The sequence below is a fragment of the Pelmatolapia mariae genome, linkage group LG22 (assembly GCF_036321145.2).
Source record: "Pelmatolapia mariae isolate MD_Pm_ZW linkage group LG22, Pm_UMD_F_2, whole genome shotgun sequence".
Lineage (NCBI taxonomy): Eukaryota > Metazoa > Chordata > Actinopteri > Cichliformes > Cichlidae > Pelmatolapia > Pelmatolapia mariae.
Window position 1 is genome coordinate 3,118,064 of NC_086245.2, and position 25,731 is coordinate 3,143,794.

Consider the following 25,731-nt stretch of genomic DNA (forward strand, 5'->3'; position numbering starts at 1 on the left):
CTGAGTCAGGACTGATTTGGGAACCACAGGAGGTGGGCAGCATGCACAGGTCACCAGGTCACTGACTTCTATAATATACAATGCCAAAATTAAACGACCATTTTCCACCTGATAAAACCGACTCCCTCCTCGAGGTCTGTTTTTTTGTTTTTTGTGTTTTGTCCCGCTCTGATTTGGAGCCGTCAGACTCTGATTTAATCATGACATTATGCATATATATAATATTCCTGAATATTTACATTTATAGATGTAGGTGTGGGTACGGGTGTAAGCATGTATGTTTATATCTACAGCATTTATTTTTTGTCCGATCTTTCATTTGCTGTCTGACTTAACAAATATATATAAATGCACTCATATAGCATTACTTTTTGCGTCACACACATCCACATATCCCTAATACGTCCCCACCCAGTGGTCTAATGGTTCCAGTTTGTTTCTTTATGTGCCCGTCTTGTTTAATTGCTGCCTTGAGGTAAATGCTGTAAAACATGTTAGCAGCAACTTCAAAATAAGATGGAGGGGAAACTAATGAATTGATAATGGCCTTGCACTCTCATTAATGTCTGACATCCTTTTTAAAGAATGTCCCAGATTGACTCACATCCATTTATTAAAAAGACATGCAGGAGGAAACTCTTGGAGGCTCGGTCAAAGTCTTCTTCTGCCCTTTGAGCTGCTTCTGGGGAGTTTTTAGGTGGGCTTGGATCTGCATTATCCTGTTTGGGAAGCTCACTGCTGTCAGGGATTTAAAACCATCAGCTAACCTAACAGGAGTTTTAATATGGTATACTTCGATCTAGGGCTGCTCAATTAATCGAATTTTAATCGTGATTACGATCTGGGCTTTCAACGATCATTAAAAATGACTGAGCCGATTATTAGCTCCTCCTCTCGCGCTGCTCCGTGTGGCAAATCGAGCGCACCTCTCTGCGTTTCGAACACGCGTCACAACAATTAAGAGGACCCGAGGGAAGCTCGGAGAGCTAGGAAAGCTAAGCAGAAGTTATTTGGTGAGGAGAGGATAATGGCTGCTGAAGAAAGAATGCCGTTGGTTGAAAAGAGAGGTAAAACGACTTCAGTGGTGTGGAAACATTACGGGTTCGCGGAGTCAGACGTGGATCAAGTAGACATAGTGTGGAAACTTTGCTACGGTGTCGTAGCTGCACCACAGAGCAACACTACAAATTTATTCAATCATTTGAAGACCGCTCACAAAGTGACATACGATCAAACAATGAAGGAACATAGAGAAAAAACTCTTGACAACACCTGCTTCATCCTCACAGACTTCCATTCACGCTCCCCTGTACAACGCGACTAAACATCCCACCAGCTCCCAGAGACACAAGGAGATAACAAACGCGGTAACGTTTTCCTCGCCAAAGACCACTGCTCAGTTAACGCAGTGAACAACCAACATTATGCAGTATTTTGAAGTTCACTAAACATAGATGTTTACATTTTTCATTTATTTTTTATATTGCAAACATTTGCACTGTTATCAGTATTTGCACACTATTTTATATTATTTTTTGACATCTTTAAAGCCATTATTCACTACATTGTTATTGTTAAATAAATATCGTCAAATAATCGAGATCTCAATTTCAGTGAAAATAATCGTGATTATCATTTTTGCCATAATCGAGCAGCCCTACTTCGATCTAGTAGCTTAATCACCAAAAACCACTTTGGTTACTTGTGTTTTATACAGCTGTACTCGTATTTAAGATTCTTCAGACAAAACAAGATTTAACCATCTTCATTTTATTAGTATTGCTTTGGTTTATGTGAACATAGAGTTGATCAGTTTTATTTAGAAAGGATGATATTCATCTGACATCCAATGTAAATAAATTGTTTGGCATTAAAAAGTGGAAAATGATCACATTACTCTGGAGCTCCACGTATTTTCTGACTTCCTTTACTGTTCATTCAGACTGCATGACTGAGTCTCTCCTCTACCCACATATTAAAAAACAACCCATCATTTCCAGCAAACAACCACAGACGGGCTCAGCGAGTGTATACAAAGCAAATAATGGAGCATATTCATTAGACAGACAAAGAACTCGCTGCATTTTAAATCACATACTTCCTCAATACTCGCTACTTTGAGCTTATACGCACGTTCATGCTGATAAGTACAACTACACACTGTGCATTATGAGTTTCTGGATGATGTGTGCAGTGCTTACCCTCAATAGCTGCCTCATTGGAAGCAAAATGTAGGAAAAGGATTACAAGCTTATTTCCAACCAGCAGAAGTTATGTTGCCATGGCTGATGGAAACACTACTGCTAGCTAGTTACACTGTTTGTCTTTTGTGTTGGTTTGGTGTCATTAGGTCTGTGATGTATCACAATATGCATGAAAATACTGGTATAAATTTTTACATGATATAAAAATGTCATAAGGCAAGATCAATGCTATACAATGAAACAATCCTGGGCATGTCTGAGAGTAAGAGCAGTTTAGTATCTACAAAGGAGCTACGTCAACAACCTCCAAAAGGCACAGTGCGCATCCTGCAATGCTTGATTCACACACTACAGAAGTACAACAACAAAGTATTCAAACAGAAGTTTGGGACATTTATGTGTCTGCTAGATGCTAACACACATCTTTGTCTCTGTTATACAATCCATCCATTCTGCGTGTCCACTTCAGGGTGGCGGGGTAAATGTCCCAGGGTACACCCTGGACAGCTCGCCAATATTTAACAGGGCTAACACATAAAGACAGACAACCATTCACATTTATTCCTATGGGCAATTTAGAAGCATCAATTAAGCTAACCCCACTAACTGCATGTCCCTGGACTGTGGGAGGAAGCTGGAGTACCCGGAGAGAAATCAGACAAATCAGACTTAATCCATCTTTAACACCATAAAGATGGTGCAAGAAGCACGTCAAAGAAATGATCCAAAGCCACAGTTTACTGTCCGTTCATAATGGGAACGCACAAAGAAAGTTTAAAGGCACACGCAGCTCAGAGTATAAGAGGATGAACCAGTTTCTCCTCCAGGGAAAAACATCCAGATCGGTTCCACTTAAACGGATCAACAGTAATGTGTCTGCTTCAATTTAAATAGCACAATGATGTGGAGATGACTGACTGCACGCTGCCAAACACCATCACATTCATACAGCAGGATACAGGAAACCTTTTGCATGTACACAACATGCTGAGCACATCATAACAAACTGAGGATGAAATATTTTGAAGGGAGGATATGAGTGAAGTGAAAAGAGGCCATGCTACTTGTTTTATGCACTCAATTTAATGAAATGAGGGTAGGAGGTCAATCTCATGAGCGCAGTTACATGACACTTTCGAGTGAGTAAAAGAACCAGGCTGGGGGGCTACAAGGGCCGAATGTTAGTATTTTCTGTGACCACAGGGGAGCTGTAAACATTTATTTCCAGAAAACATTTTTTATTTTTTTTTGGGGTTGGGGCGGGTAAAAGAACTTTGCTGCAGGGCTAAAACCTATTTTTTGTTTGCAGTAGTGGAAGAACTATAACAGCAATATACCACATTGCTTCCTCTTGTGACACAATTATTAATACACTGGTGGGAAATATGGATATTTTTATGGAAATGGACTCAATGGAGAGTCAATTTATTTCTAGCTAATCCAGTGAATGACAATAAAATTAATGAAGGTTAGCCAATTTCCAGTCACCAAGGAAAAATGGCATACAGATAATATTCATTTGATGTTACAGGACACAACAAACATAACAGAGAATTTAAATAATAATAATAATAATAATAATAATAATAATAATAATAATAATAAAGCCAACCAGTGCAATGAACAACTGAAAAAGTAAAACCACACTAAAAGTTCTCGACATGGACTAAAAAACAAACAAACAAAAAAACCTCGTGCTATTCCCAGCAGTCCCTAAACAGTCATTCTTTCATGGTGTGTATCAAAATCATTCTTACAAGAGGAAGAACTTATGACATGAAACCCTCACAGCTCCCAAATGTTTGAGGACAGGTGATGGGAATCCAGTGTCACGTTAAAAGTGATACAAAAGCGATCACTTTACATGTTAACACAAAGTATGACAGAGGGAGTCGGGAGGCTTTCATCAGGCCGTGCACACCACAAACACAAACACGCAGACAAAACGTCTCCATGTAAAAGACAATGAAACGCAGGAGACTGGAGTCTCCCCACTGACAGAGTGAAAGCCATTTCCACCCACACACGTTTACACTAACAAAAGGAAACCTTTGACCGTCTGTGACTCACATGTCTGATTCAAACAGCGGTGGATGATGACGATAATTCAGCAATTAAGATAAAAATGAGAATAAAGTTTACTTTTATAGCTGTAACTTTCGTGTGAATTATTAGGTACTCATGATGTCAGAACATTTGCTGGAAAACAGTGCATTACAAATCTTAATTGAGAAAAAAAAATCAACCAATTACATTGATTCATTAGCTTGGGTCAGATCCCAGCTACATGATATCAGCAGGAAAACAGCCTGACCCTAAAGATGTCAGGAGTCGGGTCTGTAAACGACTGATGACTGTTTTATCTAATCTAGCATATGGCTGTGGACAACAATCAGTGCTGCACCTTGGACTGTTCACCATGACCTAAGAATACATTTGGCTTCAAACTTTTAAAACATATCCACACTATGGGCATTTAAAGTGCTTTTCCATGCCAACACAACACGTTTGCCACCATCTTTGTGGTCCTTGGCCGGCACCACTTTCTGATGATATCACTCAGGTTGTGAAAAATGTGCAAGCTACGACTTGTCAGGGGACCAACGCGTAGTCTGTCATTTGTCTCCCACTCTAATTACCTGATCTGACATCTTCTTAAACAACAGCACTGTGTAGTGTGAACCCCGCATTACAGAGCTTTGTCAACCAGAGACTAATTTACAAAGGGGGCAGGACTTGACCTCACTGTTACAGTAGGGGAAGGTAAGACGTAAGTGTTGTAGCAGAAAACCTTGTAAATGTTAACAAACAGAAAATTCAACTTGTTACAAACCATTTAAAACATTACAAATATAAAAACTCATTTGGACTCATTTTTCATTTAATATGAGATTTGAAAAAAAAAATCTGGTGAAATATCTCATAATTAATTCTTTTTATTTATTTACTTTCTTTTTTAAACACAGAGGAGCCTCCCTACGAAGCTAACATGTTTTAATGTAACATAAAGCAAAGAATTTGTGACTTATATCAGAGAATCTGCAGAAATCTCCGATCTTCACCGCTCTCGCAGCACTGCATTATGACCTGTGACAAAGGTCATTTATTTCCGCTTTATTTTTATAGCACTCAATTAATATCAGATCATGAGTACAATAAACTCAGGTTTATCTCAATTTAGAAACGAGAGATTAGAAGTCAGGTCCTTAAAACATTCCAGCAGTTTAACTAATTGATCTGGCTTCATGGATAGATAGAGTTGGGTATCATCTGCATAACAATGCAACTAAAGGAAACGTGTATACAATGTAAACAGAATTGGTCCTAGCACAGAACCCTGTGGGACTCCAGAAGAAGACTGCCCACTTACATGAACAAATTAGAGCTAATTCCTTGTAACTTGCACATCAGTGAAGGCCCCACTAACGCTGAATAATATGCACAGGTTTTGGCACAACAACAAGGAAAGAATACACAACGAGTGTTGTTAATCAACAGTATCCTAATACTGTCAGCGGCTTGAGGCGACTGCTGTTGTGATTTGGTGCTATATAAATAAAATTGAATTGAATTGAATTGAATCCTGAAGTCCAGACTTGCCTCACAGTGAAAACGTCTGAGCCAAAAATATAAAAAAAAAGAACGACTCCAACTGTTAAGCAGCTGAAATCCTATGCTTTGGCTTTCTAACAGCAGGAGGTCTCCTAAGTTGCTAAATATTTACATTGTGTTGTCAAAGGTTACAAAAAAATGCCTCAGTTCGTAATTAAACTGTTCCTTTAAATGTAGAAAAGACTGAGATCTGTGGCTTTGTTTGTTTACTTTACCTCTGACTCTTGACTGTCCTGTTATTACTTTACCCAAAGACAGTGATGCTGACTTTCACAAAATAATACACAGTTTGACTCGTCAGGAGCTCCATATTCAACATCTAATTCAAATAAGCATCAAACTATAAAATGAAAACAGACTGAAGATATTAGCTGGACTCATAACTGGCTTTGTTAATAAAACTAATTTTGTTAATATCTGGTCTTAGCTGTGCCGTGTCCTCATGCTCAGCGTGTGTTTATCAGATAATGAATGCTTCATGTCTTCAGGTCTATTTTGGAAAACAGATCTTCTTCTCAAAGAGATAATCTGACTCAATAAAACTCATAAACCCTGAACCACAGCCAGCCTGGCGCAGCAGGACCCAGGATGGAGGGGCTGATGGGAAGTCAGTTCTCTGTGACGTACTGCTGCCGTTTTACTGGTTTGTCACCAGAGTTCATCTACAGTTAACCACTTCTCATCTGCATATACTGATTATTACACAAAGTGCCACTGCTATTAATGTACTTCTGTCCTCTGGCTAACATATGTCAGCTCATATTGGTGTCGGTCATTATGGCTTGTTGCTCTCTTATTGCATTGCCATTTGCTCATGAGTAGCTTGCGTCTTTCCTTCAGTGTATGTGCTACATGTGTATGGCAGTTGATGGATGTCTGCCAGTTACAACCTGCCATTCAAATGAAAATATGGGTCAGTTTGGTGGACATGCAAACACTAAAGACCCACAGACTTTACAACAGAACACCCCAGTTACAGCAATCGGGTCTCCATAACTGATTGTGTTCTTGCTCAGGGAAATGCAGCTAATGACTCAGTTCACTGTCATTAAGCTGTTATTTATTTCCTCAATTAATCAATGACGTGCTTGACACAGAAAGGTGGGAAATTCAGTCATCCTGGATTGTTTTATCCATCTAACAGTCATAAATACCCAGTTAAGCAACATTTAGAACAAAGACAAGCAGAAACGTTCACATTTTAAAAGCTGCAACAAATGAAAGCGGCCATTTTTAAAAGGTTTGAGCAAAGCTGTTGAATTGAACAAATCAAGCTCTGTATGTTTACAAGGAACAGTCACTATTTCATGCCTGAGATTGAAACATTTATCTGGCACAACAATGTATTTACACACGTTTCTGGCAGCTCTTACAGATTTTTTTGTTTGTTTTGTTTTTTAAAACCAGCCCATCCTAGCAGTTGCACCCCTGTGGTAATCAAAACCCCGGGAGTGGGAGTTTTTCTGTGAAACTCGGGGAGGACACCGAGCATTTTGCACTTCATTGTGTGTTTATCTCCTGCAGTGTCACTGCAACAGTGTCACTCATCCCTCCGATGCATTAGTAGCCTGCAGCTGTGTTTGGTTACCGGGATGAAGCCTGGTTTACATGCTACAGTCATTTGCTGGAGAAAGCTGCAGGCGATCAGATCCTGAACATTAAGAACCAGCAGACTGCGCTCACCCCCCACTCCCACTCCGGGCTAATTAGAAAATTAATGATGTCGCTCAAATCTCCAGCACAGGCGGAACGGTTTTCTCTGGTTTTGTGCAACAGGGTCTGCAGATCAGAAACCTTAGATCTGCAGCAGCCGCCCTGCCTTAAACATCAGATGTGTGTAACACAGATGTTAACCACCAGGATCAGGTACAACAATCGCGTCTTTTTCGTGTTACCTTCATGTCTCCAATAACAGTCTGGAAAAGCCCCCCCAGCGCGCTGCACTCCCTCTCCATCACCGTCTCCATCTTCAGCTGTGTGAACGGAAATTACAAACACGCTCACTCGGAGCTTCTTTAGTCCATAAATGAAGCGTCGGGAAACAAACGGGCTTCAGAGGGAGGGAGAGAGACGCTGTTCGGTGCGGATGTAAGCGCTCACACTCGCGCTGCAGGGTTTCCCCGGCTGAAGGAGACCAGAAGACGGACAGAAGCAGGAGCGCAGGAACCGGTCGGTGTCCACTCGGAGCGCACAAATCCCATTTCAGCCGGAGGAGCAGAGACGCGCCAGAGCGGGGAAGCTCAACCTCACACACCAACCTGCTCCTCTGACACAGCTGAAGGAGACACGGCCCGGGAGCGCGCTTGGAAGGTCGTGGACGCGCGTTCCCGTGGCCCCGCCTTCAGCACAGGAAGGTTTTTTCTTAATGGAAAGATGAGGGTGTTGTCTTTGTGATAGCGCTGGGAAATTACAGCACAATATAAAGCTAGTGACACAGAAACACAAAGGACCCACAAGACTGCTTAAGTATGACAATCAAAGCCATTCTAAACAAAACACAAGGCGAGGCCTGCAATATTAATATTTTATTACATAAAATGTGCTAAAAAATGTCACAGAAAGGCACGGTTCTGTGACAAAGAACAAAAGCTGAGAAAAAATTATAATTATATGAGTCTAAATGATTTCATATTGATATTTAGTCTTTCTTTTACAGATTACAAAAGAGATAAATTATTGTTAAGTGAAATAATATATGAAAAATGACCATATTTAACATTACAGAAAAATCTATTCTGTTCAAAAATGTAAAAGAAAAATAATATCAGTAAAACAAATGTTGTTTTCCCGGCATTTAAATCTAAAGAAGGCAAATTGTGGTTTGTTTGCTAGATCTAGACGAGTAAAAACAGGATATTTAAAAGAATTAGTCATTAAAATATTTATTTGGGTTATTGTCAGTCTGTACTTAGCTGATAACACCAGGAAGTGAAGTTGTCATTCATGCAAAACTTCTAAATGCAGCCACACAAAATAATAACCTACTGAGCTGGGCTTGGGTTCTTGAACAATAAAAGTCTCAATACATTTTCATTTCATTGCGAGCTCGTAATTTAAAGAAATAGAAGACAGATAAGTAAGACAGATATTTAAAATTATACCGCCCCCTAGTGAGTGTTTCGTCGAGCTGCAGAAAATAAAAATCACGAAGATGAGTCTTCATCTTTTCTTATCTCATAAACCAGTCTGATGCTCAGTCTGTGGGGTGAGTTGTGTTTCAGTGTTTTCATCTGTGAACCTGGTTTGCATATTGTTCCACACACTCATATATACACATCATACATTCATTTACATGTGCATTAATATAAGTGCATGTGTGTATGTACACCAGGGGTGTCCAAACTTTTTTCACTGAGGGCCACATACATAAAAATATAGGAGGGGCTGGGCCACTTACTAGAAATTAGGTATATAACCTTAACTGTAGCGTATTAAAGTTAGAAAAATCATTTAAAAGTGGTCAAATGTGTTATATTGTTGAATATAATTAAAGACAGCCTTCATCACAGCTTTCCATAAATGGATCTTTATTGATTTATTCAGAAAAAGCTTTGGTAGCTCATTCTCAGAACAGCAGCCTCAGATTTCTTCTTAGACAGAAGATTTACAGCACAGAGAAAAACAATAAAGGGGAAAATGGGACGGGTACATTTCAAGCTTGTTATTTAAGTTCTTAGGCTTAGCAACACACCTATTAACGTTCGTTTGAAACCGTTATCAACATTAACAGACTGAACTGGACTTAACAACAGGAGTGCATAATTTTAGTAAATTATTCTGGTGAGTATCAGCTGCGCTGGCTATGTAAATCGGGCCATCCAGCTGCGGTGCTGATCGCCACTCGTGCCAAAAATCAAATGTCACTTGATCAAGGAGCAAATCTGCATCAGATGAGATCAGCTGACTTTGCGTGTGTTAACAAGAAAAACGCATATAAGAAAGTGGTGCGCAAAATTAGGGTAGTGACAGAATTGATGCGCATTATTGATATTTGAAGCATGTGTACCTGCACATTAACACACGGGTACTGTGGAATATATTTTTACTCACCTAAAGTGCTCGTGCTCTCGTCCACTCCCCGCAAAAAAAATAGCAGCTGTGCGGTGTCTGTGGCATCGGTGCTCTCATCGCATGCAATGGAGTAAAAATCAAAAGCACAGCTTTATCAGACAGCTGCAGTTTAATGTTGGCTGACGAGTCTTCAATGCGTCGCACAACTGGATTTCTGGACATGCTGACGTTGTTGAAGTCCTGCACTGTTTCCGGGCACATTATTTCGGTGACTTTAACAAGGCCGTGTTTTATGAGGTCTCCATCTGAAAAAGGCTCGCCATGTTTTGCGATGAGTTGGGCGACCTCATAGCTGCTATTGGAGCCTTTTCCTGGACAATTTGAGCACGAAATAAATACTGTTGCTGATCCTGCAGGAGAGCTACCATTTGCTTTAATTTCTGCTCTGGCTCAGCACCAGTGTAGGATGCATAGGCCTGATGTTTGGTTTCACACACACTTCCCCTTGAATTCTTTGAAGAAATGTTCACTCTCCCACCGTGTCTGAAATTTTCTGCACTCACTTTCTACCTTTCGCTTCTTTGGTTCTGCCATGTTTGGTAACTTGGGGTAAATTTTTTCTGTGATTGTCCTTTTTGGTAAAGCAACTGCCTTGATCAACAGTAGCTCCCCCTGGTGTTAAAACTAAGAAGTGCAATACACTCAAGCAAAAGTTGAAGTGCAGGCCATATTCTATTCTATTTATAAAATTACTTGAGGGCCAATTAAAAATGCAGCCCGCGGGCCGGACTTTGGACACCCCTGATGTACACAGTAATGGCAGCAGATATTTAAAAGAAGGAGATTAAAGCAAAAGCAATAATGAAAATTCACAGTGAACCCACATTTTTCATAAAAGATATTAGTGTTGAAATGAGCATAATTTATTAAGTAGAGTCATTTATTTATCACAGCTTTAATTTTTCCCCCGCTGTCGTTTCTTTGTATAAATTACTGTCAAAGTGAAGTTTATAAAATCTGTTTATTTTTAAAGTTTACTACAATTTAAATGAGCCGGAAACCAAAGAAAGTATTGTCAGATGGTTTTGCTAGATTTAAGATCTGAATTTATCACACACACACACACACACATGTCTGGTTTGCTATCCTCGTGGGGACATCCCATTGACATAATGCTTTCCCTAGCCCCTTACCCTAACCCTAACCATTAAAAATGAATGCCTAACCCTAACCCTTACCCTAAACCTAACCATAACCTAATTGTAACCCTGACAGTAAAACCGCATTTTGAGTGTGAAAATTGCTTTCAACCCCGAGGGGACCTGGATTTTGGTCCCCACGGTGCAGAAAGTCCCCACCAGGATAGTAAAAGTCAGATTTTGGTCCCCACCAGGATAGTACGAACCCGTACACACACACACACACACACACACACACACACACACACACACACACACACACACACACACACACACACACACACCTTTGCTGACCACTTGCAGATAGATCTAATCTTACAGATAAATGTTGAAGTCTTGTGCAGTGGTTTATTTTGTCTGTGTCACCGTCTCACTTCTGATGTTCATGGAGGTTTGAGGACATCTAATGGTCAAACGTAGTCAGTGAAGCTTTGGCAGAAAACAGCATGAGAAAAAGCAACAACACACAATGGATTACATTGTCCACTTACATGTAACCACATAACAAACATTACAATCACCTCTTGGTAGAGATGATTGTAAGAGCATTCTGTTTTCTGTAGTTTGAACTATCAAGACAAGATATTGAAGCAGAAAGAACAGACCATTCACCTCCACCCACCCCATAACGGGTCATGTTTAGTCATTTTGTTTCTCCCTGTGGTCTTTACATCTTACTGTAAGCTGTTTTATCTCATCTCTCTTTGACCTCTGAGGACTCTATGAGAGAACACATTACACCAACTATAAAAGTAGAGAATTGTTACAATTTTTCAAAAGTGAAGACAAGAATCAACATTTGTGTCTTTGTCTCTCTGGAGCCGTTAATTTGAAAAATCCTGTCAGTCACTAGAATTTTAATGCAATAACATTTTCCAAGATGGCCGCCTCTTCCAACAGAAGAAACAGCTATTCTACTGTAAACTTCTAGAAACTTCAAAAAAAAAGTAAGAAATAGTTAGAAACTAAAAGATGCTAAAAAAAAAATACCATTGGATTAGCTATTCAGGTGGTGCAGTAGTTAGCACTGTTGCCTCACAGTGTGCAGTGCTCTTAATGGTATTTGAACATTAGTGTGGTGGTTAGAATTTCATCCAGGCCAGGGCCTTTCTGTGTGGAGTTCCTATGTTGCTGTGGGTTCTCCCAGGATACTCCGGCTTCCTCCCACAGTCCAGAAACATGCAGTGAGTGGGGTTATGTTAGCTAGTGATTCTAAACTGCTCATAGGGGTGAATGTGAGTGTGAATGGTTGTGTCTCTCTCTGTGTGTTTCCCCTGCGACAGACCGTTGTAGTAGTTCCTACCATCATTTAGACAATTCCAGTAATATAGTTACTGTGTTCTTGTTAATGATAAACTACAAATTTACCTCAAATTACTAAAATATCTATACTTAAGTACGAGAACTGATTCTAGAACATAAATATCTGCTATCGAAAGAATCGATCATTATGGAAATTTTGTTTCGACTAATATTCACACGACAGGGACGACTGTTTGGTTTTCTAGTCTTTAGCACTGGATTATGTTATTTTATTCACTGATCAGGACTCATACACATTTTGTACCTTTCATATCATTTTATGGTGTACTCCTTTTAATCTATTTTATCTAAAGTTAACTTTAGATAACTTTAAAGTTATCTTTCTTTATAGCTTTTATTTTTATTTTCTGTTATCAATTATTGTTAATGTTTTACTCAAATTTTTATTTCTTTGATTTGTGTTCTTAATTCTATGTCAGTTACTAAAGCATGTCATTTCTTTCATTATTATTATTTTTAAATAATCTTTGAAACACTTTATTAGAGTTTGACTGATTTAAGCAGCTGCATCTGCCCTGGTTGCTTTACATCTGCTGCCTTGCAAACCGTGGCCTTTCATGCAGTTTCTGACTGGAGGTTTCTTCCTGTTAAAAGAGAGTTTTTCCTTCCCACTGTCATCAAAGTGCTTGCTCATAGGGGGTCATATAATTGTTGGGTTTTTCTCTGTATGTATTATTATAGGGTCTACCTTACAATATAAAGCACCTTGAAGCAACTGTTGTTGTTTTGATTTGGAGCTGTATAAATAAAATTGAATTGAATTTCAAACATACAAACTTGAAGACAGAGGCAGGAGAACATTTTCTGCTCCGGCTCTAAACTTCTTACATCTACAACATGGAGGACCTTAAGGTGACTGTTGTTGCGATTTGGCACTGTTTAAATAAAATTGAGGGACGTCCAGTAAAAATCCATAGAGCAAATATATGTTACTGCAGATGAAGTGCAATTGACTAAAGTGCATTTTGACTGAATGTAAAGCAAAGCCCTCAACAGTGTACTGTAAACAGTGTGCCACAAAATATCTATAAAAAGTTTTACAATAAATGCTATATATGAGTAAAGGAAAGTATGCTGAAACCTCCAAACAAGCAACAGACACTACAAAAGCTGAAAATGGAAAACCAGCAGTGAGTAGTTTATTGGAGCTGGGATCGGATGGTGAAGTTGGCAGTGTCTCCTGCAGTCAAAGCTGTGTCATTTTAACCACACAGACTCGCTGCTTAATGACAGGGAGAAACACCACACACACAGGAAGTCAGTGTCCAAAAAACAACACTGTCATTATCTCCCTAAACTGGAGATGACTAAACTAATAACAGCTATCAGAGAGGAGGAGGGGTGGGACAGTGTTTGGGCAAGAAGCAGCAGAAAAGTGAAAAGACAAGGAAGTAGCATTTGATGATACATCTATGAGATATGTATATTAATACTCAAGACTTCTTGTCCAAAGACAAAGCAATAGTGAATATTCTCTACAGAATAAAACCAAACTTTAATCTGAGCCTGTTAAGACAGTTTACTTTTAAGGCACAAAAAGAGAATACCTAATTTGACACTGATGGTGAAGGAATGGACAAAAGTTCACAACTGGGACCCAAAAACCAAAAGACACCCACACCTTTCAAAGCTATAGCACTGCTTGTGCTTTGAAGTGCCTTACTTTATGCTAATAGTGACCACCTGCTTGGCAGACTACCACCATTTTCCGTTTAGCATCTGGTTGGTTGTAGTCCTGAGTGGACTGTAATTTTTGCCATTGATAGAAGGCATTAAACTGCCATGTTTCCACCCCTTGTTCTTGAAGTGAAAATTGTGGTTGTGAACCCTGAACACTTGGTGAAACATTAAAGCTAAGCAGGTTTGCTTTGCTAAACTACACAACTGTAAGATAATTACAGTCTTTGGGGTTTACTGCTTGAGAGGAATTTTAGGTTTAACTATTTCAGGAAAAAATGTGCCTTTTGTGCATCAGTTTATATACTGCAACATTATGGTAGCAACAGTACAAACCTAGATCTACTGAGCAGCTCAGTTTCATGAGAGCATGCATAAAACTGAACAAACTCATGGTCACAGGAGATTTAAACAACATCCAGGGACTGCAGTTCAGTGTACTTTATTGATTTCACAAAACCTGATGCCATGCCAGAACTAGCTGCAGGTGAGGCCAGAAACCTGAGGAGAGAAAAAAAAAGAAGTTTTTTATAGCTTCTTAGAAACAAAACAAATAAAAGACAACCATTCAGAAATACCTATTGTTAATAGCTGTTGTAGAAGGGTGCCTGTTGCTGTGGCCACCTGTAGAGATTTCTTGATGAAACTGGAATGGGTCTAAAACTTCTTGGATCAGCCAAGTCCCACATGCCAGATTTGGTTTGCAGCACACCTCCACTTGGAGAGTTGGCCTCACTGCGTGGCTGGGCCTGGGGCTTGCTGGCCTCATAGTGTGGCTGCTGGGGGAAAAGCCGGGCCTGAGGCTTGCATGCCTCGTAGCGTGGCTGCTGGGGCAAAGGCCGAGGCTGAAACTTACTGGACTCGTCACTAAACTGTTCACGCTCGGGGTGTGCCTGGGCCTGGGGCTTGCTGGCCTCGTAGCGTGGCTGCTGGGGCAAAGGCCGAGGCTGGGCCTGGGGCTTGCTGGCCTCGTTGCGTGGCTGCTGGGGCAAAGGCCGAGGCCGGGCCTGGGGCTTGCTGGCCTCGTAGCGTGGCTGCTGGGGCAAAGGCCGAGGCTGGGCCTGGGGCTTGCTGGCCTCGTAGCGTGGCTGCTGGGGCAAAGGCCGAGGCTGGGCCTGGGGCTTGCTGGCCTCGTAGCGTGGCTGCTGGGGCAAAGGCCGAGGTCGGGCCTGGGGCTTGCTGGCCTCGTAGCGTGGCTGCTGGGGCAAAGGCCGAGGCCGGGCCTGGGGCTTGCTGGCCTCGTAGGGCTGCTGCTGGGGCAAAGGCCGAGGCTGCGGCCGAGACTGAAACATACTGGACTCGTCGCTAAACTGTTCTCGCTCGTCGCGTGGCTGGGTCTGGTGTTCATTACTTGGCCGCTGGGGGACAGAACGCATCTCAATTGGATAACTTGAGACGATTCCTGCGTCAATCCGGTTTCTTTTCTGGGATGGAGCCAAATCCCACATTCGATCCTTGGACTGGAGGGCACCATCAGTATCACCCTGGTAATATGATGGTTTGTGGGGTTGTGATGAGCCAGATCTGTAGCTAGACATGCTTTCTTTTTGAAGGTAACCATTTAATGCCCTACCAGAGGAAGCACCAGCACCACCAGGCATACCTGCAGCAGTGGGGTAAGAACTCTCAGGTGACCCATTTTCAGGCCCATAAACACCCAGAGAACTTCGGGGTTGTGCATAGCTCTTATGTCTGGAAACAGGATTCTGATTGTGTGGAAAATCCTCAGCCATCCCAAAATAAGGCTTAATGCCACTGGAGTAGCTACTCCTGTAAGCAAGAGCTAGAAAGAGAAGATTTTTAAATGGCCAGTGCTCTAACAGGTTAGTGATTGCATAATGTAGTTTGCACACATCAATACTTACCCTCAGCATGCTTGCTGAAGGCCAACAGTGAGAGCAACAACACCCTGGAAATACAATGTGTGTTAAACAAAGTCAGTATATCAACAGATCTGCTAAAATGGAACAAAACAATTTTACCTCACACAAAGTCCAGAGGCCATCTTTCACAAAGCAAAACCCAGCAGGCTGCAGAGCATGCACTGTTACTTGCAAACAAACAACAGGTTGAAAACCAATCATATAGCACTAATTTGAATCAGGCGGGAGAGATTAGCAGATGCCCTTCCACCACCTCAGCAGCTGTTTGAAATTAAACTAATTAGCCAGCATAGTTTGTAGACTACTTACAGGATCAGCTGACCAAAGCGAAGACATAACTTTAGCCCCGTCTCTTTTGACGTGCTAATTGTTGAGGCACCCAACCATGAGTTCTTGGATGCCACCTAAATACAGGAGAGTTACATTCAAATTTGTGGTGCATAATGACCTTAAACTGACATGTCCTCACACCAAGGTACCCCATTCCTTATTGTTCTATTATCTAAAAATGGGTGTTAAATTATGAAATATACTAAAATAAACCTAGTGATGAAAATTCAAGACTTTGGTTTCTAGAGGCTTTATGATATTTTAACATAAAAGAAACACATACTGTCACTTTTTTCCACTATGGATGGTTGTAGAAATGCTTTTAGCATTATATTTTTGTTTAGTCTTACCAACAAAATTTAGATAGGAAGGAGTTTTCTGCAGGTTCACATTCGAAAGGAGACTCCACTCAGGCAAGTCTCCTGGACCAGATGGAGTGAGTCCCCGTGTCCTCAAGGCCTCTGCCCCCCAGCTTTGTGGAGTCTTCCATAAACTGTTCATGCTGAGTCTGAGTCTGCAAAGGGTCCCAGTGCTGTGGAAGACATCATGCCTCGTCCCTGTACCAAAGACGCCATGTCCCAGTGGCCCCCAGGATTCCAGGCCTGTGGCACTGACCTCCCACATCATGAAGACCCTGGAAAGGCTCATCCTGGACCAGCTCCGACCCATTGTCAGACCACATCAGGATCCCCTTCAATTTGCTTACCAGCCCCGTCTCGGAACTGAGAACGCCATCAATCGCGTCTAACACCCACCTGGACCAGCCGGCAAGCACTGTGAGGGTCATGTTTTTTGACTTTTCCAGTGCTTTCAACACCATCAGGCCGACCCTCCTGGGTGATAAGTTAACAGCGATGCAGGTGGATGCTTCTCTGGTGTCCTGGATTGTTGATTACCTGACGGGAAGACCACAATATGTGCGTCGTTCACAGTGTGTGTCTGACAAGGTAATCAGCAACACAGGGGCACCACAAAGGACCGTCCTCTCCCCCTTCAGAGTACTGGGCTTTGGTCGACTCCTTTGTCATGTGGTGTGAGAAGAATCATCTGCAGCTCAACGTGACAAAGACCAAGTAATTGATTGTGGAACTCAGGAAGACCAGGAAACACTTGACCCCTGTTTCAATCCAGGGGGTCAATGTTGACATTGTGGATGACTTTAAATACCTCGGAGTACACATTGACAATAAGCTGGACTGGGCTAAAGACACCACAGCACTTTACAGGAAGGGCAAGAGTCGCCTCTTCAACATCTGCTGGACAATGCTCAGGATTTTCAACGAGTCTGTTGTGGTCAGTGCAATCCTCTATGCCGTTGCATGCTGGGGGAGTAGATTGAGGGTTGCTGATGCTAACAGATTCAATAAACTGATCCACAAGTCATATTGTGGGGATGGAGCTGGACTCTCTTAAGGTGGTGTCGGAGAGGCGAATGTTGTCCAAGATAAAGTCAATGTTGGATAATACCTCCCACCCACTCCATGACATGCTGGCTAGCTACAGGAGCATGCTCAGTGAGAGACTGAGATTACAAAAAATGTGGCCATCTTCCTGTACAACTCCTCCACTTAACACACTGTATACTGCAATAGCTACAGCCTTTTTGCACATGCTCTTCTTTCTTATTCAGCTATTTATCGATAAGTGACTTATATGTGTATATATATATATATATATGTATGTATATAGCACTGTCACCATAATAATTTCCCCTAGGGATCAATAAAGTATTTTGATTCTGATTGGTACAGACTGAACCTTGTTTACTCATTTTTTGGGACAATGTATGCCACAAGGAGGGGAGAACTGGCAATGTGGCATTTGCATATGTTGCAAACATAACTCATCAAACTGGTGTTTGTTTGATGTGACAACCACAGCCACAAGTACATTTCTAAGTATTTTTATCTCAATATCTCTTGTAAATAAATAAAGTTTTGCTGGGCTTGGACCAACTATCTGCAAGTGAGGCCACAAACATTATTTAGTAGGTCCAGTGCACCCATGTTTTTGACCGTTCAAGATGAACCTCGTGGATTTCAAGGGAGAAAAGATGAAAAAAACATGGGGGTTCAGTCTGCTTACAGTCAAGGCTTTAATCTGTTGTGAAAGGGTGTAGTGTTATCTTGATGCCACTGGAATAGGTATAAAACTTCCTAGAGTTAAAGACCAAGTCTTTGGTTTGCAGGCTTGCTGGCCTCGTTGGTCAGCTGACCCTGTAACCATATGTTGAAACATCATTCATCTCAAACCTGTTTCCTGCCAGTTAACAGACATCCTTGGTCCTCTTGCCAGCCATCTCTCTCACACGGTAAGAAACCTCGGAGTGTTTTTGGATAGCTTTCTTAAATTAGAGAAGCAAGTGTCCTCAGTGGTAAAAACCAGCTTTTACCAGTTACGTTTGATATCAAAGGTGAAGCCCCATCTCCCTTTGAAAGCACTCGAAAAACTTTTTCATGCATTTATCACCTCTAGGCTGGACTACTGTAACTCTCTATACCCAGGCCTCAATCACTTTTCTCTCTACCGTCTGCAGTTAGTTCAAAATGCTGCTGCACGCCTTCTAACAGGTACTAGAAAGTATGATCACATCACCCCAATTCTAGCTAATTTACACTGGCTCCCTGTCAAATACCGTATAGATTTTAAAATTCTCTTGCTTACTTTTAAAATTTTAAGCAATTTGGCACCCAGTTATCTGACCAAATTCCTCCGCTTGTATAACCCCAGGAGAGCACTAAGATCATCTTGCCAGATGCTCTTAGAACAGCCTAGATCCTGGCTGAAGTCCAGACGTGGTCGGGCCTTTGCAATTGCAGCACCTAGACTCTGGAATAACCTCCCTGCTTTTATTCGCTCTTCTGAGTCTATTCATTCCTTTAAATCACATCTTAAAACTCACTTTTTACTTTGGCTTTTGAATCCAAGTAGTTTATCTATCATCAGGCCTGTTTTATGTCTGTCACTTTTTTCCTGTGCATTGCCTTTTAATGTCTTGCTGATTTTTGCTGATTGTTAAGCACTTGAACAACCCTGTTGTTTTAAAATGTGCTATATAAATAAATAAACCCTGTCTGGGGTAAAGCAGACACAACACGGCATCATGGCTCACTGAGCTCATTTTATGTGAACAAGCTCTGGTAGATTTGGAGATTTGTTAGGTTGAGATTTGCTAAATGAAGCCAAATATAATAGAAGGAAAGATGTCCTGGGTATGTAGATTTTTTAAATTGTTTCACAGTACAGGCCTCTGAGACTTTATACTAACTCAGCGTAAGAGACACATCCTCTGATTAGTTTCAGGATAGAAGGCTTTAATATAAACTTAAATCTTGTTCTAAAGCATCAGTTTGAAGGGACAGCATATGAAAGGTATATTTTCAAAGTAATAAACAGGACGGTTTCCTGTTGTATGATATTTTATAATCTAAGGGGGTCCTTGTTGGCAGATTGATGTTTTTCAGTAAAAAAAGACTGCAGGTGTCCTGCCGGTCGTCTGTGACTCCTGTCGTGTAGTTTATGTTCAGAAAGACACTACTGACAAAACTGAAATCATTTTTATTAAATCTCTTTGATCTTTGCTAGTTTCACAGTAATGTCATGCAAACAGTGATTTAGTCACATCACGCAGAATCAGCATGCGTTGGAAAAACCCAGCAACATTATAATAATTCAAAGCAGAAAGATATGTTTCACTTATCTACAGTACAGTAATGTCATTATGACAAGATCCACATTTAATGCAGAATATTTTCAAATAAAGAAAGATATTTACAGTTATGGAAATATGATCCAGTTAATAGGAATACAACACCATTTATCAACATGCCTCCAAAAACTGGGATGGGATAAGACAATAAACCACACATGAAGAAAGAAAAGGGACGAGTTAAGACAATCAGCACGATACAAAGAAGACGACAAGTAAAAGAGATCAGTGGAGGAAGGAAGGAAGGAAGGAAGGAAGAATATACACTTCTCTGAATGTTTCCAGGGTCAGTTAGCTGAGCTTAAGGCCGAGGCAGAGAGCCAGCTCATTCTTTTGGATCTTTCCGTCTCCGTTGATGTCACAGTGACCCATCAGGGCTTTCCTGAACTTATCCAGGTCTGTCCCACTGATGCTGGGCTGCAGAAAGAACTTATAGCTGTGAAAGTCTTAGTGGATTTAAATGCTCTGCAGGTTATTAAAACAAATAAAGGTTTATTTAAAAAGAAAGTACCAACCCTTCTCTGTAAGGGCTTTTTTGAATGTTACAGAATAACTGCATTTTTGCGAGTGATATCAAAAATCATACAACAACAGAGAAATTTAGAAGGAATAACAGCAGTAAACAAAAACACTGCTGTCGGGATCGTAAGAGTAAGAGTTATACCTTCACCAGCTCCATCATATCTTTGACAAATCCATCCACCTCAGGGCCCTCCAGTGCACCCGTCTTACTCTACACACACACACACACACACACACACGTGGCATAATGTTATTTTATCATCAAGAATAACTGCGTGTCAGAACTTCAAAGGTTTTTTTTTCTATATTCACATTTTTAAATCTACATGAAAAATGTGCTTTGCGTAAACCAGTCCTGCTCTCTGGTTGTACTATTAACAAAACAACAAAAGAATTCAAGCCCAATGAGAAAGAGATGATTATTAAAGTGGGTAAAATTCCACTTACAACATCATAGTGAGCGAATATCTTCTCAAAGTCCCTCTTTCTGTCTTCCTGACTGCAAGCCTGAGAGCAGAATGGAGCACTGAATATGAATAAATGAATATCCAAACTATAGATGAAAGGATTAAATATGATTCAGTTACAGTGGCTTTGTTGTTAGGTGCAGTTTATTCACTGTACACTACAAGTCAGCATCTTCACACTTACATCCATCTTAAACTTCAGCAAGAAATTTTCTTTTAGGGCCAAAATTCTGGAGAAAAGAAACAGATGTTTGTCAAATAGAAATACAATGGAATCCAATAAATATTTTCAATCCCTCAAAGGGTTTTGTGAGTGATTTTAAAGACTTTTTGCAACATTTACACTCTGTCACACTTTTGTTAGTACTTCTCTGCTGCATGACACAATATTTCCACAAATATAGTGAACCAAGGTTTTGACTTGTGTGGTTTACTGAGCTGTGATATAAGGCATACATACAAGGGCGGGGGGGGGGGGGGGGGCGTCGTATGGCTTCTGTATTGAGCTACAGAGCTCATTTGTCGGGATGCAAAGACAAAAAAAGAAAATAATTTAAAGCAGAACAATAGAAAATGAAAACAAAATAGAGAAACAACCACAGAATTTGAAATAATCAAGGCTAAAGAGTAAAAACATCATAAAGAGACTCAAAACGGTGACAAGCAAGGCCACAAAAACAAAAGAACACAGAGAGGCTGATCGATAAAAACAAAGAAAACGACCAATAAAGTGACAGGGGTGCAACCAAGGGGGGGCAGGGGCCATCCCCCCAAAATGTGCTGGCCCCCTCAGTGGGAAAACTGTCCTATGCTGCTTATACAATTTTTGTCATTTGTAGTGTGTCATTTTGTGTGTCCCTCACAATTTCCCATTGTCACCCCCTCCCCTGTGTCACCCCTATGAACAAGTACTGCAGGTGCTGCTGCAAAAAGGGTGTAAAAACACTCGTAGGTGCCAGAAAGGGAGCGATGGATGAAACAATTCGAACAGTACCTGGCCAGGTCATTGAGATCCAGTCTGCCATCTTTGTTTTTGTCAAACATTTTCATCTAGAGCGAGAAAAACCCCCCCACGTCAGAGTGAAGATGAGCCAAACTTGTCGGCCCCCCCAAATCCCAACCTCACTGCCCGTTACCATGGTGTCAGTGTACTCCTCCAACTTTTTCGGGGTGATGGTCTTCCCGTGTTGGAGGAACAAGTCTTGAAGAAACCCCTGAAGAAAGACACAAGAAAGATGCTTCAGTGCCACAGAGAAACTCCACCAATTGTAGTTTTTTACTTTAATTAAGCCTCAATAACGATCTAATCTGGGTTGACACAATAAGCAAATCGATCATTTTTGGGGATCTGAAATCATTTCACCACCTCTGAAAGCTGTGTCTGTTTTTCAGATATTTTCTCAGATTTGAACAGTCACCTTGAGTTCAATAGCTGAGATGTAGCCACTGCTGTCTGTGTCATAGTTTCTCCAAATCTGCAAAAAGAAAAAAAGGATAAATCCTAAAAATAAACCATTAACATGAAATTACAGTTCATCTTTGTGCCGAAGGTTGAGCTGAGCCACACCGACAACAGTCTAAAACCTACAGGTCTCCCCTTCAAGGTCCTTTCCTTGTTCACCTTTGGACCTCTTCCAGCGTGTTGCACTTTTTAGATCATTCAGTGGAAATCCCACGCTGACCACTTGCACTTGTGAGTCTTAAATGCACAGTGGATCTCTAACAGTGTGTGAAACATCACGTAAATGTTGTGGAAGATTGCAAAGTCACAGGAAGCCAAATGTGAACAGTAGGGCAGATGGTGAGCAAACATCATGCTGGTGTGCCCAGAACATTTGCATGATGGCACAAACTGTGGTTCATGTGGTTTCCAACTCTCTTGGTGAAAACTCGGATCGGCCTTCATCAGTAGTGATGTTTGTATAGTCTGTTTGGTTTCTGAAGGTTTGAGGTCAGTGGTTAAATTGCAAAAGCACAAGAAAATGTGCCGTAAAAATCAGCTGCATGGGAAGAGAACGAGAGGTCCACAAGGAGGTGACATGGAACGGGAGCTTGGCCAGAGGTGGATGATAGCCCCACCCCTTTTTGAACACTGAGTTTTACCCCATGCTTTCCTACAACTGATCAAAAAAAGGCATTAACTCATGATAATGCTCACCTGATAATTGCAGTATAAATGGACGGTTGTGCTTTTACCATGTGTTAGCGAGGAATTTTCCTCATTCTCCTATTTAGGGAAACATGGTTAGCTGGAGGTGAAGCAGAGAACGGGGTGAAGATGGTGTCAGTGAGAAGCCTGCTGAAACTCAGTTTAAAGTAACTGAAGCAATAGTGTCCAAGGAAGAAACCAGAGAAGGTGGAGCTTTCCAATGTGTTTTTACCAAAGTGTCCATGGTTAAAAAGAAAGAAAGAAATCCAGGTTCTCCTCTGTTACGACCCAAAAGCTGCAACATAAATATGGACACTAATACCAGAATTTCACAAAGAAGAGGTTTTATTTTAAATTACATAATAAGTTAGCTAAAAAAAGCTGGGGTGCCTCCCCGAAAGCCTTCCTCAGGTATGCCTTTATCCACACCTCACCAGGTGTGATCAGTTTGCAACACCTGAGCACTCTTGCACTGCAAAGAGATTAGGGGCTGCAGAGCGGTGTCATTTGTAATGAATGATAAGAGAGGGAATATTGATTATCTATTAAAATAAAAAGTTAAAGCCTTTACAGTTTCATTTAGTATTTTGTTTTATTTGCATGCATTATTTATCTATGTAATTATAATTCTGAGCATTTTGTGACTCATGGTGTTTTAGAAATGTGCAAATAAATATCAAAAGGAAACAAAAATGTTGATATTAATCTCTGATTTGTGAAATGTTCTTCCACACTGTTACTCATTAAATAACCATCCTCCTCCTCCATTCCTCATCACTCCATTATTTGTTGACCTTTGACCCTCACCCTCATAAACTCCACACTGTTGTCCAGCGGCGTCTCTCTGCGGAACAGAAGTAGGAAGTTCTCCTCCTCTGGCAGCATCAGTGTGGCCAGCTGAAAAGGTGACATACAGAAGAATCTGTTGTTGAGTATAAATTACGCTATCCTTTTTTTTTTTTTGTAATGTACGTTTGTTTGTGCAGGAGTGTTGTAGGCTTGTTGGTTGCAGACAGAACACATATAGGGCTGACCTCGTACCTCTTGGATCTGGAGACGTCCGTCAGCCCCGATGTCACACGCAGGCATGAACTTCTCTTTCAGCCTTCTGATTTTGTCCTCAGTTATCTCCTCCTTCTGAAAACAGCATGGACATCAGTTTGCATCTAATGAGTTTTGGGCATTTCTGGGTCCTATTTACTTATTATTTTTTAACCTCTGGGAGTTACAGTGAAGTTTTCGAGGCCTTCAAATGTGACAGCCGAACCAGAAAATATAAAATGCTACCAAAAAGTTACCATAGTTGTCTTTATAGAATTTGATTGTGTCTGACTTTTACATCTTCCAGTGTTAGTGTTAAAAAAATACAAACTGTAGTTCAGAACCTCATTTGGCCAACAGGAAACGATTCACTCATCGTTAACCGTTCTCAGAGACGGATCTCTTACCTTCATCCCGAGTTTGTGCAACGTGTGTTTAAAGAAGGCCTCCAGCTCACTGGCTTCGATGTAGCCATCGTCTAAGACAGAAACAAAATGATGTTTTTTCTGTCACTTACTCTCCAGTAGAACTGCTTATGTACACTGATACAGTTTCACTTCTTTCTTCCAGCAAAATTCCTTCAGTTCTTCTGCACGAGCCGTTTCACGTCAGGCTGGGAAACAGTGACTGCAGTTATGATTTTGCCAGCTGCAAACAGATAGCTGAATCATAACAGGATTTAGTGCAACTGTTACAATCTTTCCAAACAATGTAGTTTGTTTAAAATTAATTTTTATAATTCAGATAATTCAGAGTTTCCTCTTAAAGTCACAAAGTTGAGGCTGGAACTGAAGAAATCCTGCAAAGTCTCAACAGCTTGATTAAACCCTGCACTGTTCACACGTATTATCATCATCTCACATATTCACTTCCATCAGCTACTTCACAAATCACAATACTTAAATGTATTAGTTTATTTTTGTATTTGATTGTAGTTTAGCTTAACTTTTATTTGATTTGAATTCCATCATTATTTTCTGCTTAAGGACTTTTACATTTCTTCGTGTCCTGTTCCATTTTATTGATCTACTGTACATTATTAATCTATTATTTTATTTAATTATTGCTCTGTGTTTGTTAAGCTGCTGTAACATGATCTTCCCAACTCAGTTAAAAAAAAAGAAAGTCTTTTAAATCTCACTGGTTTCATATCACGTCAAGTTTTGCACTTTGTATTTAGAAGCAGTGGCAAATTCAAATCAATTTATACAGTTTGTATGCCAGATATCTTTTTAATACATTCATATATATAGTAATTTAAGGTCCATTAAAAAGCTCGCCTTCTTACCATTTATGTCAAAATGTTGCCAGATCTGTAAGAATCCTGCAGCGTCCAGTCTGTCCAGTGCGCTGTCCATGGTGCTTTAGACCAGTCTACAGGCAGAGACTGGGGCAAGAAAAGAAAAGGAAGGAAACAAACGTGCCTGACGTCCTCACAGAGAGACAAAGACGGTCTGTCCCCCTGAAATAAAATCTGCTCAGGTGTCCCCTGAACTCAGCCAAATGAGCATAAAGACTTGGTGGTCTGTATATATGAAGGGAGGGGTGAGTGAGAGTGCCCAACAGACATGCGTGTAAAGAGAGAGAGAGAGAGAGAGAGAGAG

The 25,731-nt window shown here is 40.8% G+C and overlaps 2 protein-coding genes across 3 annotated transcripts in view; both read right to left on the reverse strand.

The window, feature by feature from the left end:
• LOC134619771 (protein MTSS 1-like) overlaps positions 1–8,091 on the reverse strand; it is a 71,795-nt gene extending 63,704 nt beyond the window's left edge. For both annotated transcript variants that reach the window (XM_063465601.1, XM_063465600.1), the window contains exon 1: positions 7,712–8,091. In XM_063465601.1, the coding sequence (XP_063321671.1) occupies positions 7,712–7,783 (72 nt within the window). In that variant the 5' untranslated portion in view covers positions 7,784–8,091. The remainder of the gene's footprint in view (positions 1–7,711) is intronic.
• A 12,039-nt stretch (positions 8,092–20,130) lies between these two features.
• Positions 20,131–25,491, reverse strand: LOC134619800 (secretagogin-like). Its single transcript, XM_063465629.1, has 11 exons — positions 25,416–25,491; positions 24,535–24,605; positions 24,128–24,223; positions 23,894–23,983; positions 22,356–22,412; positions 22,074–22,151; positions 21,932–21,987; positions 21,122–21,167; positions 20,918–20,977; positions 20,613–20,681; positions 20,131–20,365 (listed from the first exon to the last, which is right to left on the reverse strand). Exons 1-11 carry the CDS (start codon positions 25,483–25,485, stop codon positions 20,240–20,242), a joined length of 819 nt encoding a protein of 272 aa, XP_063321699.1. The 5' UTR covers positions 25,486–25,491; the 3' UTR covers positions 20,131–20,239.
• Positions 25,492–25,731: the final 240 nt, after the last annotated feature.

Bases quoted from the DNA above. Each gene is read 5' to 3' on its own strand.
- LOC134619800 (XM_063465629.1), bottom strand. From the start codon at position 25,485: ATGGACAGCGCACTGGACAGACTGGACGCTGCAGGATTCTTACAGATC. The intron at 21,988-22,073 runs GTAACGGGCAGT...TTCTCGCTCTAG, and splicing joins AGGAGTACACTGACACCATG to ATGAAAATGTTTGACAAAAA. The intron at 21,168-21,931 runs GTACTGTTCGAA...TCTTTTCTCCAG, and splicing joins GATCTCAATGACCTGGCCAG to AATTTTGGCCCTAAAAGAAA.